Source organism: Pelobates fuscus, chromosome 11 (genome assembly GCF_036172605.1).
Source record: "Pelobates fuscus isolate aPelFus1 chromosome 11, aPelFus1.pri, whole genome shotgun sequence".
Lineage (NCBI taxonomy): Eukaryota > Metazoa > Chordata > Amphibia > Anura > Pelobatidae > Pelobates > Pelobates fuscus.
Window position 1 is genome coordinate 131,168,949 of NC_086327.1, and position 14,125 is coordinate 131,183,073.

A 14,125-nucleotide genomic window follows, 5' to 3' on the forward strand; every position below is an offset into this window, starting at 1 on the left:
AGTCTGTATCACTGAGGGGAGCAGGTAGGTGTTTATATCACAGCCAGTAAGTACACCACGATAGTCTGTATCACTGAGGGGAGCAGGTAGGTATTTGTATCACAGCCAGTAAGTACACCATGATAGTCTGTATCACTGAGGGGAGCAGGTAGGTATTTGTATCACAGCCAGTAAGTACACCATGATAGTCTGTATCACTGAGAGGAGCAGGTAGGTGTTTATATCACAGCCAGTAAGTACACCATGATTGTCTGTATCACTGAGGGGAGCAGGTAGGTGTTTATATCACAGCCAGTAAGTACACCACGATAGTCTGTATCACTGAGGGGAGCAGGTAGGTATTTATATCACAGCCAGTAAGTACACCATGATAGTCTGTATCACTGAGGGGAGCAGGTAGGTGTTTATATCACAGCCAGTAAGTACACCACGATAGTCTGTATCACTGAGGGGAGCAGGTAGGTATTTGTATCACAGCCAGTAAGTACACCATGATAGTCTGTATCACTGAGAGGAGCAGGTAGGTATTTGTATCACAACCAGTAAGTACACCATGATTGTCTGTATCCCTGGGGGGGAGCAGCTAGGTATTTATATCACAGCCAGTAAGTACACCATGATAGTCTGTATCACTGAGGGGAGCAGGTAGGTGTTTGTATCACAGCCAGTAAGTACACCATGATAGTCTGTATCACTGAGAGGAGCAGGTAGGTATTTGTATCACAGCCAGTAAGTACACCATGATAGTCTGTATCACTGAGGGGAGCAGGTAGGTATTTATATCACAGCCAGTAAGTACACCATGATAGTCTGTATCACTGAGGGGAGCAGGTAGGTATTTATATCACAGCCAGTAAGTACACCATGATAGTCTGTATCACTGAGGGGAGCAGGTAGGTGTTTGTATCACAGCCAGTAAATACACCATGATAGTCTGTATCACTGAGGGGAGCAGGTAGGTGTTTATATCACAGCCAGTAAGTACACCATGATAGTCTGTATCACTGAGGGGAGCAGGTAGGTGTTTGTATCACAGCCAGTAAGTACACCATGATAGTCTGTATCACTGAGAGGAGCAGGTAGGTATTTGTATCACAGCCAGTAAGTACACCATGATAGTCTGTATCACTGAGGGGAGCAGGTAGGTATTTATATCACAGCCAGTAAGTACACCATGATAGTCTGTATCACTGAGGGGAGCAGGTAGGTATTTATATCACAGCCAGTAAGTACACCATGATAGTCTGTATCACTGAGGGGAGCAGGTAGGTATTTGTATCACATCCAATAAGTACACCATGATAGTCTGTATCACTGAGGGGAGCAGGTAGTTATTTGTATCACATCCAGTAAGTACACCTGAGTGGGGGGCAGGTAGGTATTTGTATCACAGCCAGTAAGTACACCATGATAGTCTGTATAACTTAGTGGGGGGCAGGTAGGTATTTGTATCACAACCAGTAAGTACACCATGATAGTCTGTATAACTGAGGGGAGCAGGTAGGTGTTTATATCTCAGCCAGTAAGTAAACCAGATAGCCTGTAGCACTGAGGGGAGCAGGTAGGTGTTTATATCTCAGCCAGTAAGTACACCATGATAGTCTGTATCACTGAGGGGAGCAGGTAGGTGTTTGTATCACAGCCAGTAAATACACCATGATAGTCTGTATCACTGAGGGGAGCAGGTAGGTGTTTATATCACAGCCAGTAAGTACACCATGATAGTCTGTATCACTGAGGGGAGCAGGTAGGTGTTTGTATCACAGCCAGTAAGTACACCATGATAGTCTGTATCACTGAGAGGAGCAGGTAGGTATTTGTATCACAGCCAGTAAGTACACCATGATAGTCTGTATCACTGAGGGGAGCAGGTAGGTATTTATATCACAGCCAGTAAGTACACCATGATAGTCTGTATCACTGAGGGGAGCAGGTAGGTATTTATATCACAGCCAGTAAGTACACCATGATAGTCTGTATCACTGAGGGGAGCAGGTAGGTATTTGTATCACATCCAATAAGTACACCATGATAGTCTGTATCACTGAGGGGAGCAGGTAGTTATTTGTATCACATCCAGTAAGTACACCTGAGTGGGGGGCAGGTAGGTATTTGTATCACAGCCAGTAAGTACACCATGATAGTCTGTATAACTTAGTGGGGGGCAGGTAGGTATTTGTATCACAACCAGTAAGTACACCATGATAGTCTGTATCACTGAGGGGAGCAGGTAGGTGTTTGTATCACAGCCAGTAAATACACCATGATAGTCTGTATCACTGAGGGGAGCAGGTAGGTGTTTATATCACAGCCAGTAAGTACACCATGATAGTCTGTATCACCTAGGGGAGCAGGTAGGTGTTTGTATCACAGCCAGTAAGTACACCATGATAGTCTGTATCACTGAGAGGAGCAGGTAGGTATTTGTATCACAGCCAGTAAGTACACCATGATAGTCTGTATCACTGAGGGGAGCAGGTAGTTATTTGTATGTATCACATCCAGTAAGTACACCTGAGTGGGGGGCAGGTAGGTATTTGTATCACAGCCAGTAAGTACACCATGATAGTCTGTATAACTTAGTGGGGGACAGGTAGGTATTTGTATCACAACCAGTAAGTACACCATGATAGTCTGTATCACTGAGAGGAGCAGGTAGGTGTTTATATCTCAGCCAGTAAGTACACCATGATAGTCTGTATAACTGAGGGGAGCAGGTAGGTGTTTATATCTCAGCCAGTAAGTACACCATGATAGTCTGTATCCCTGAGGGGAGCAGGTAGGGGTTTGAATCACAGCCAGTAAGTGGGATAAATAAACACCAATTAAAGTAATCTACACAATTACCATCTTCATAGCTCATTTGTTATTTATTTCTTGTTAAATATTTTTTTTTAGCTGCCATGTGGAATTGATGGGGGGTTTAAATCTGTAATCAGGAATTTGTAGGTTGTGTTTTGTAAGAATTGATTTATTTGGATATGTGGTTCACGTGAATAATTCGATATTTAATGTAAATCATTAATTTCATGTATAGACAGACAGAGTGCACAGCACTGTGGGAGGGTCGATTGCTAGCTCTGCGGCCAAAAAGACAAAGTGCAGGCATTAGTAATAATGTAATCTTCCAGAATGTCTAAAATGAAATAAGAAGCGAGGAGTCCTGTAGATAAAATTATGATGTATCAGTTTTGTATTTAGCAGACACTTCAACCGACGTTAATTCACTAAACAGCGAAAGGTGGTTAATTGGCAAAATAATTTACTAACTTTAGGCAAAACTTTAAAAATCGCTTAACAAGATTTTATTTCCCAAAACAACTTTTTGGGCCTTAACAACCTCACCTTAATATAGCGGTTTGGTTTCTAATTCATAACAATTCACCGTTTAGTTAACACACCCCAAATCCCAGGAGACGCCGGCATTTGAAGTCATAAATATGGCGCAATTTATCTCTAACAATTTCTTCTCTGCATATTTTACATGGTATTATGGACATATTATTTAATAACGGATTGTTGTATTATTTGGTAAAATACGTAATATTCGATGATATAATATATAGTTAATATAATATATAGGCTACTATTGAAAGATTAGATAATATGGTATATAGGCTAATATTGAAAGATTATATACTATCCTATATATTATAACATTGTAAGATTAGATAATGTGATATATAGGCTAATATTGAAAGATTATATAATATCATATATAGTATAACATTGTAAGATTAGATAATGTGATATATAGGCTAATATTGAAAGATTAGATAATATCATATATAGTATAACATTGTAAGATTAGATAATATGATATATAGGCTAATATTGAAAGATTATATAATATCATATATAGTATAACATTGTAAGATTAGATAATATGATATATAGGCTAATATTGAAAGATTATATAATATCATATATAGTAAAACATTGTAAGATTAGATAATATGATATATAGGCTAATATTGAAAGATTATATAATATCATATATAGTATAACATTGTAAGATTAGATAATATGATTTATAGGCTAATATTGAAAGATTATATAATATCATATATATTATAACATTGTAAGATTAGATAATATAATATATAGGCTAATATTGAAAGATTAGATAATATCATATATAGTATAACATTGTAAGATTAGATAATGTGATATATAGGCTAATATTGAAAAATTATATAATATCATATATAGTATAACATTGTAAGATTAGATAATATGATATATAGGCTAATATTGAAAGATTATATAATATCATATATAGTATAACATTGTAAGATTAGATAATGTGATATATAGGCTAATATTGAAAGATTATATAATATCATATATAGTATAACATTGTAAGATTAGATAATGTGATATATAGGCTAATATTGAAAGATTATATAATATCATATATAGTATAACATTGTAAGATTAGATAATATCATACATAGTATAACGTAAGATTAGATAATATGATTTATAGGCTGATATTGAAAGATTATATAATATACTATATAGTATAACGTAAGATTAGATAATATGATATATAGGCTAAAATTGAAAGATTATATAATATACTATATAGTATAACATTGTAAGATTAGATAATATGATATATAGGCTAACATTGAAAGATTATATAATATACTATATAGTATAACATTGTAAGATTAGATAATATGATTTATAGGCTAACATTGAAAGATTAGATAATATGATTTATAGGCTAACATTGAAAGATTAGATAATATGATTTATAGGCTAACATTGAAAGATTAGATAATATGATTTATAGGCTAACATTGAAAGATTAGATAATATACTATATAGTTTGATACTGAAAACTTAGATAATATAGTATAATACTGAAAGATTGAATAATATCAGATTGTAATGTTGAATAATATAATATAATTTGGCATAATGTTGGATAATTGGGTGTACTAATATATAACATTTTATTTTAAATCAATGTTTTCATCATTTTGATAATATTGGACAATTTAGCAAAATCATTTATAAAAACTGGATAATCTACGATGATATTCTGATAATAATTCATAATACTTTGATAATGTTGGTTAAATTATACTAATACAGGATAATATTTAGATAATATTTATTAGTTGTTGATTGTTTATTAATATTATTTTAATAATACTGACTACAATTGTTTTTTTTTTAAATACTGGATAAAATGTATATAATATTAGATAATGTTGGATTAACTATGTTTTGGAATAATATTATTTTATTAACACTGGAATCTATTTTGATGAAATATGATATTTTGAGATAATATATTTTTTTTATTATAGTGGTTCCTATGATATAATATATGTTGATGAATGCAGGCTAATTTGAGATCATGCTATTTACATAACACTGGATAATATTTTGACAATATTGGATAATTCTAATTAATACTATTTTGATATTATTGAATCATTCTAAATGATATTATTTTATTAATACTCGATATTAGCTTGCTATTGGATTGTTTGAGATAATGTGATTGTGATAATATTGGATTATTTGACTTAACATTATATTGACAATTCTAATTAATACTATTTGGGTAATATTAAATAGATTGAGACAATATTATTATATTAATTCTGGATAATGTTTTTTTTTAAATTAATTTTTAGCATCCCAGGAATATTCTGGCCGTTATATTTAATGATAAAGGATTAACAAATGATATCAGTTTAATGTTATATTCCAATTAATATTCTGAAAATATGTCATAAAACCAATAAAAGCAAATCAGTAGGAAATATTAAGAGAGATTGGTGCTATATATTATAAATATTAAAACATCGAAATATCTGAAAATCTTCCTGAAATGAGATCTATGCTGAAACCTTAAATAACTGGAAAGTATCAAAAATAGGACTGAATTCATTTAGCAGTTTGTTTTTTATTAATAAATTCATATTTTGTTTCATATTTGTAAATAAACTCCATATTAGTGTAGACATAACTTGGAATCATTTTATATTTACCAAATATTTACATCTTAGTCTCCACTCACTCCCCACTCACTCTCCACTCACTCTCCACTCACTCCCCACTCATTCACTCTCCACTCACTCCCCACTCACTCTCTACTCACTCCCCACTCATTCACTCTCCACTCACTCCCCACTTCAATTCTTTGCAAATAAAGACACAGAATCCGATGTAAAATTATCCATTATATTCTCTGATCCAGGAACATAACATTTAATATAAAAATTAATCTTTGAAAATTCGGAATGGTGGAGTATTGGGCTGACAAGATAGAATTTGGGAAATTGTAGAAACAGTTACTTCCAGGTGACAGAGACTGAGCACGGTGTAGATACAGACACATGATAAATAAATCACAATGTGTCAATGCAGATATTAAAATAAAACCACATCGCTCTGTTGGGATATTTACTAAGGTCATGTAATGTACGACATGTGGAACCGACAGACACAGAATGGGCAGCACAAAATTCAGAGCAGATCCCCTATGTAACAACATCTCGCAAAATATCAGCTGTTAACACCTCGCAATGTTCAGAACACAGAGCCTTGAACAGGAAATACAGGGCTTATTAATCGATCAGTATTTATAATCTGAATTCTACAAACAATAAATAATAAATATTTACTAATTATTACACACTAATGAGTGGAATGATATTTACAAAAATAGACACCTACAAATCTAATTTAACGTCTCATCGCTCATTTATAAATTGTTATTGATAAATCTTTGTATATACAGGTTATCAGAACAAATATTGGGGAAATCAGGGACTTGGGGTTCATATTCTGCACATACTGGTGATTACATATCTCAACATAAAATATAATTAATTGCAAAACTTTTCTAATTTCTTACAAATACATAGCTGTGTCGATACACACATACATACACACACATACATTCACATACATGCACACACACACATGCAGAGATACATATACACACAAACACACACACATTCACATACATAGATACATACACACACATACATACATACACACACATACATACACACACATGCATACATTCACATACATAGGTACACACACACACACACACACACATTCACATACATAGATACATACACACACATACATACATACACATAGATACACACACACACACACACACATACACACATTCACATACATAGATACATACACACACATACATACATACATATATACACACACATACATAGATACACACACACACACATACACATTCACATACGTAGATACATACACACACATACATACATACACATAGATACACACACACACACACACACACACACACACACACATACATACATTCACATACATAGATACATACACACACACACACACATACATTCACATACATAGATACATACACACACATATATATACCCAAACACATACACACATACGTATGATCTCTCTCTCTCTTGTGTCTGTCTGTCTGTCTATCTGTCTATCTTTTAGTACAGAGAAATACAGAGTGCGGCAGAGAGAGAGAAAGAGACAAAATGACAAATGTCCACAATGAAAGAAGCATAGAAATATGATTATGGTTGGAGATTGGGTTTTGTGATATTAATATTTTCTTTCAATACGAATTACATAACTAGATAACAGACGAGTTGATGATAAATAGGTCGATGTGATTTGTTTGTCTGTCACGCAACAGAGAGGGAGAGAGACAGACAGAGAGGGAGAGAGAGACAGACAGAGAGGGAGAGAGAGACAGACAGAGAGGGAGAGAGAGACAGACTGAGAGGAGGAGAGACAGACTTGGAGGAGGAGAGACAGACATAGAGGGAGAGAGAGACAGACAGACAGGGAGAGAGAGAGAGAGACAAGGAGAGTGTATACCATGTAATATAATGTATTATGTGATAGATATTAAGAGAAAAATTCATTAATATTTATTTCTCAAGAACCCTCCTATACATTGAAGTAGTTTCGTTTCTCCTATTCTGTAAGACAGCCGTGTCTAAACCTGAGTCTCTCTCTTTCTCTCTCGCTCTCTCTCTTTTTTATTCTCTCTCAGACTCTCCCTCCCTCACCTGTCTAAGTCTCTCTCTGCTACTGTCTCTCTTAGACTCTCTGTCTCTCTGTGTCTGTCTAATTTTCTCTGTCAGACTCTCTCTCCATGTGCCACTCTCTCAAACTCTCTCTCCCTCTGTCTCTTTGTATCTCTCCCAGATTCTCTCTTCCCCTCTCTCCTCTCTCTCATGCTCACTCTGTCAGACACACACACACACTCTCTCTCTTTCTCAGACTGTCTCTCCCTCCCTCGCCCTATGTCTCTCAGACTGTATATGAGGGATTTAAATTTACAATGTTTGGAGTTTGGGGGTCTCTTCTTACTATGAACCTCTAATCCACTGCCCCCTGTCTCTGTACCATACAGGATATAACAATTCATTTGCACATTTCACAATGAATCCAACTTCAAACAGCAGCCGTGTTTAAAGATAAAGGCTCACTCAGCTGAGTGGAGGTAATCCAAGCACTCACTCACTGCTATAAGCAAGCCTCAGGGAAGGGCCCCTACACAGGTCCTCACAGCTTCTCCCAGCTCTGGAGAGAAGGTGGTGATGGTGGCTGTGGCCCCAGGTGAGATTTCCTCATTGTGTTCTTGGAGAAGTCCTGGCAGGTCGAACCTTGGACCTGCTGTTATAGTAAGTGAGGACACAAGTCATCCTCTATGATGTCCACGTCATCGTCTGCCTCCTCCCTGATAAATAGCCCCTGGCTGCTGGCCTTGCCCAGCTCTGTCCCATTTGGGGTTCCAATTTCGGGGTCACTGTGTTCCACGTGCTCCTCACCCGGTGAGTTTTTGGGGTCATCCTGGGTCTTTCGCAGCTGTTTTTTGTGTTTCATCCTTCTGTTTTGGAACCAAGTCTTCACCTTCAACAAACAGAAACCGATTGGTTATTTCAGGAAGGAATTAACTGAGCCAGCAACTGTATCACTTTAAATAATAATAATGTATAAATAAAACAATATCTCCCAGACCCCAGATGGACATGTTAGGACATTAATCAGGATTTATTCATTAAACCGAAATATACAATTTGGACCAAACTATTCGGTTTGGAAAAGTTCTGTAACTGACAGTTATTCATCAAAGTGAAAATATCCGAACTGGAAACATCTCTCGAATTATCGATGCTGTCAGTTCGGCTGCTCTGAGATAAAGTTTGAAATTCACTTCGAATTCTCTCTTTAGTAAATAATGACTTGTTTCCTGCAGTTGATTATTTTTATGCGAATTAACAAAGTCACCCCGTGTGATACTCTGTGTCAGTCCCAGAGCCCAGCCATCCCTCCGGATACATGGTGGGGGGCTCCTGACACCTCACATGCATGTCACCCAGACACCCACCTAATAACCCACTATATATGACACCTCACATACATGTCACCCACCTAATAACCCACATACATGACACCCACCATACAGGACAGCTACCATACATGACACCCACTATATATGACACCCACCATACATGACACCCACCATATAGGACACCCACCATACATGACACCTCACATACAGCTCACCCACCTAATAACCCACATGACACCCACCATACAGGACACCCACCATACAGGACACCCACCATACAGGACACCCACTATATATGACACCTCACATACATGTCACCCACCTAAAAACCCACACTACATGAAACCCACATAATGCATTTCACTCTGAGTGGCCCTTGAGGGCCATTGGGGCAGAGGGTACCTGGGTCTCGGAGAGGCTGAGGGCTGTGGCCAGTTCGACCCTCTCTGGGGTGGACAGATACCGCTGAAGCTCGAAACGTTTCTCCAGTCCAGAGAGCTGGGAGTCTGAGAAGACAGTTCTGGCCTTCCTCCTCCTGCAGTGCTTTCCTGGGAGCTCAGAGTGATGGGGGAACAGGGCTGGTACTGGGAGACCTGCAGGAGGACAAAGGGGTTAATAGGGCACACAAGGTTTTTAGGGATATAAGGGGGTACACATGGTGTAGGAGGGACACAGGGGTTAGTAAGCACACAGGGATTAGGGGTGTAAAGGGGAACACAGGGTGTAGGAGGGACACAGGGGTTAGTGGGGGACACTGGGTGTAGGGGGGGCAAAGGATTAGTGGGGAACACAGATGTTAGGGGGGGCCAAGGGGCTAGTAGGGCACACAGGATTTAGGGGTGTGGGGGGACACAGGGTGTAGGAGGGACACATGGGATAGTGGGAACGCAGGGGTTAGGAGTGTAAGGGGATAGACAGGGTGTAGGAGGGGCACAGGGGTTAGTAGGCACACAGGGTTTAGGGGTATGGGGAAACACACAGAGGTTACTAGGGCACGCAATGTTTAGGGGGGGTAAGCGAAGCCACATGGGTTAGTTGGGCACACAGGTTTTAGGGGTAAGGGGGGAAACGGAAATTAGTGGGGCACACAGGGTTTATGGGGGACGTCTGGGTAAGGGGCAGAGGGGATAGGGAAGTCACATGGGTTGGGGGTAATCCGGGGTAAAGGGGAAACTCAGGGGTTATTGGCGCACACCGGGTTTGGGGGGACACACAGTGGTTGGGGGGGTGGGGGGGGTGGCACAGGGATTAATGGGACACAGGGGTAAGGGGATGCCGGGAGTTAGGGGAAGAGCCAAGGACTATAGGGAACAAATTTGATTAATGCTGACTAAACCACAGGAAAGAATGTCCGCAGATCCTCCATGAATATTCACACATTAAATCTCATCATCTAATCTTTAATTTATAGAGGAAGAAATCAAGATATTTAGGGAGATCTCTGAGATATTGTACATGATTTCCATTCAATAAGTTTTAATAAAATAACAATAATAATTTATATATATAATGTTATTTAATTAATCAGACCTCTGTCGTAATATTATTGATATATTTAGAGCTGGTTTTAACTTTTTATCCTAAACAGTTATTAAATATTGTTCTTTTTAAATATATATATTTTTTAAATAAAATTGAGTCATTTCCTTAATCAATAAGAGCTTAAAACATAAAAAACATAACAAAATACTGAAATATGTAACAGATTTTATATATTTTTAATTCTTATCATGGAAATTGTATAATTCGCATCGATACGTTTTATTATTATTTATAATTTCTATCTATAAAGATATTTCGGTTTTTATCCCCGTCTTTTGACAGGTTGTTGAAATAACATTTTTAATCTGTCTAGTTTTACTAAATAATAACAAAAAATTAGTTCAATCTCTAAAAAAATAACGCCCATTGTACAGCGCTACGGAATCTGATGGCGCCATATAAATAATAAAATAATACAATAATAAAAAAAAAATAATAATAAATATTTTCATTTTAAAAAATGTGCACAAAAATATCCTGGAATAATATTTTCATCATTTCCTTCCAAATCGATTGTTTCCGATATTGAAATGAAGACTTGGAGCTAAAATTCTAACACCTTTTAATCACATGCAGGGAATTACTTATGTAACAAATTAACAGAACAGAAACAATGTTTGTTATTCAGATACAAATTGAGGGTTTTATGGTAAAATTATAATTTATAGAATCATTTACAATTGTCAAACACGTGCAGCAAATTCTTGTTAAATTTCAGAAATACATTTTTTGCAGGTTTTTTATAAGCAGATCAAGATAAAGCTATATACATATATATAATGACAGACGATTGTGTATTCTGATTATTTTAGAAGAATATGACAAAACCTGTAAAAAATAAATGTATCAAACCCGAAATTAGATAAAAAGGGAAAATGACAAACACACCGAACCCTTTAAAACAGGGCTGCTCATATAATGTGGGTCACAGAAAATATGGGGTGGATTTAATGGGATTTAAGAACTGCGAATACAACATCTTGTGATATATTAATAAAAAAACACAATTCGTTTCTAATTCAGAAAATGTAACGAAATGAATCGCCAGACGATTTGTTCTAAATAGCTCTTAATTACTGTCATCCAGTCTGACATCGATTTAAACACACGGGGAGATCCGTTCGGTGAGGATATACAAAGTGCTTATTTGTTATCTGTTTTCTGTTTTCTGTTTTTGTTTTTGTTTTTTCGTTTTTTGTTTATTTGTTATGGATTGATTGCACGATCTGGCAATTCTTGCATTAAAGCTAAGGTAAGATACATTCTAAGACATTAACAATGTAATTACAATGTAACACTTGCCCGGGGGCACTCACCGGAGGTGGCCAGGAAGAAGGGGTGGTGGTGTTCTGGCTTGTGCAGAGGGTGATGTGGATGTGGTGCCAGGATGGTGGGGGTTGGCATTAAGGGGTACCCATACTCCAGGAGTGGAACTCTGGAGGTGAAAGAACCTGTGAAATGGGTTGAGCTGGATTCTCTGAGGGGTTTGGGCTTGTGGAGCAAAATGTCTTCAATAAAAAAAGAAGTTGGTCTCTGGGTGGACACTTGGTGGACAGGAGAGAAGTTTAAATTCATGGTCCCAAGGATGCTGGGGATGGTGGCTGGCTTCCTGGGTGATATTTGGGGAAGAAAGTCGCCTAGAATCCGCCTGCTTCCCAGAACCATCTGTTGCTGATTCTCCTGAAGGATGGAGGGGCTCTGCTGGGAGGGGGGACCATTTCAATGGCAGCTAAGAGGGTCTAAAGCACCAATAGGAGGAATAGGGCGGGGGATCTCATTAATGCCATAGGAAAACACAGAGAGCTGCACATAGCTAGGATCTGGCCAGGTCTGATAATGACCACTAATTGCCTGCCATTGGAAATCACAGAGAGATGCACATAGCTAGGAACTGGCCAGGTCTGATAATGACCACCAATTGCCTGCCATAGAAAATCACAGAGAGCTATAGGTAGGATTTAGCCAGGTCTGATAATGGCCACTTTTAACCTGCTGACATAGGAAATCAGAGAGAGCTATAGGTAGGACCTGGCCAGGTCTGATAATGGCCGCTAATTACCTGCTGCCATAAGAAAACACAGATACCTATGGGTAGGGTCTGGCCAGGTCTGATAATGGCTACTAATTGCCTGCTGCCATAGGAATACACTGAGAGCTATTGCGAGCACCTGGCCAGGTCTGATAATGGCCAGTATTTACCTGCTGCCATAGGAATACACAGATAGCTATGGGTAGGATCTGGCCAGGTCTGTTAATGGCTACTAATTACCTGCTGCCATAGGAATACACTGAGAGCTATATGTAGGATCTGGCCAGGTCTGATAATGGCTACTAATTACCTGCTGCCATAGGAATACACTGAGAGCTATAGCTAGCACCTGGCCAGGTCTGACAATGGCCACTAAATACCTGCTGCCATAGGAATACACTGAGAGCTATATGTAGGATCTGGCCAGGTCTGATAATGGCTACTAATTACCCGCTGCCATAGGAATACACTGAGAGCTATAGCTAGCACCTGGCCAGGTCTGACAATGGCCACTAAATACCTGCTGCCGTAGGAATACACAGATAGCTATGGGTAGGATCTGGCCAGGTCTGATAATGGCTACTAATTACCTGCTGCCATAGGAATACACTGAGAGCTATAGCTAGGGCCTGGCCAGGTCTGATAATGGCCACTAAATACCTGCTGCCATAGGAATACACAGATAGCTATGGGTAGGATCTGGCCAGGTCTGATAATGGCTACTAATTACCTGCTGCCATAGGAATACACTGAAGCAATAGCTAGGGCCTGGCCAGGTCTGATAATGGCCAATATTTACCTGCTGCCATAGGAATACACTGCGAGCTATATGTAGGATATGGCCAGGTCTGATAATGGCCAGTATTTACCTGCTGCCATAGGGAAACACAGAGAGCTATATGTAGGATATGGCCAGGTCTAATAATGGCCACTAATTACCTGCTGCCATAGGAATACACAGATAGCTATAGCAAGGACCTGGCCAGGTCTGATAATGGCCAATATTTACCTGCTGCCATAGGAATACACAGATAGCTATAGCAAGGACCTGACCAGGTCTGATAATGGCCGGTATTTACCTGCTGCCATAGGGAAACACAGAGAGATGTTTAGAGCTTCCAAAGGAAATGACTTGACATCTATTAGTAAATAGCAATTCTTTCAATCCACACGTTAATAGAGTTCAT

General features: G+C 38.1%; 1 protein-coding gene across 1 annotated transcript; it reads right to left on the minus strand.

Moving 5' to 3' along the window:
* Positions 1-8,691: 8,691 nt before the first annotated feature.
* On the minus strand, positions 8,692-12,577 carry BSX (brain specific homeobox). The gene is made up of 3 exons (XM_063436270.1): positions 12,226-12,577; positions 9,770-9,960; positions 8,692-8,925 (listed from the first exon to the last, which is right to left on the minus strand). Exons 1-3 carry the CDS (start codon positions 12,572-12,574, stop codon positions 8,692-8,694), a joined length of 774 nt encoding a protein of 257 aa, XP_063292340.1. The 5' UTR covers positions 12,575-12,577.
* Between the last annotated feature and the right edge of the window lie 1,548 nt (positions 12,578-14,125).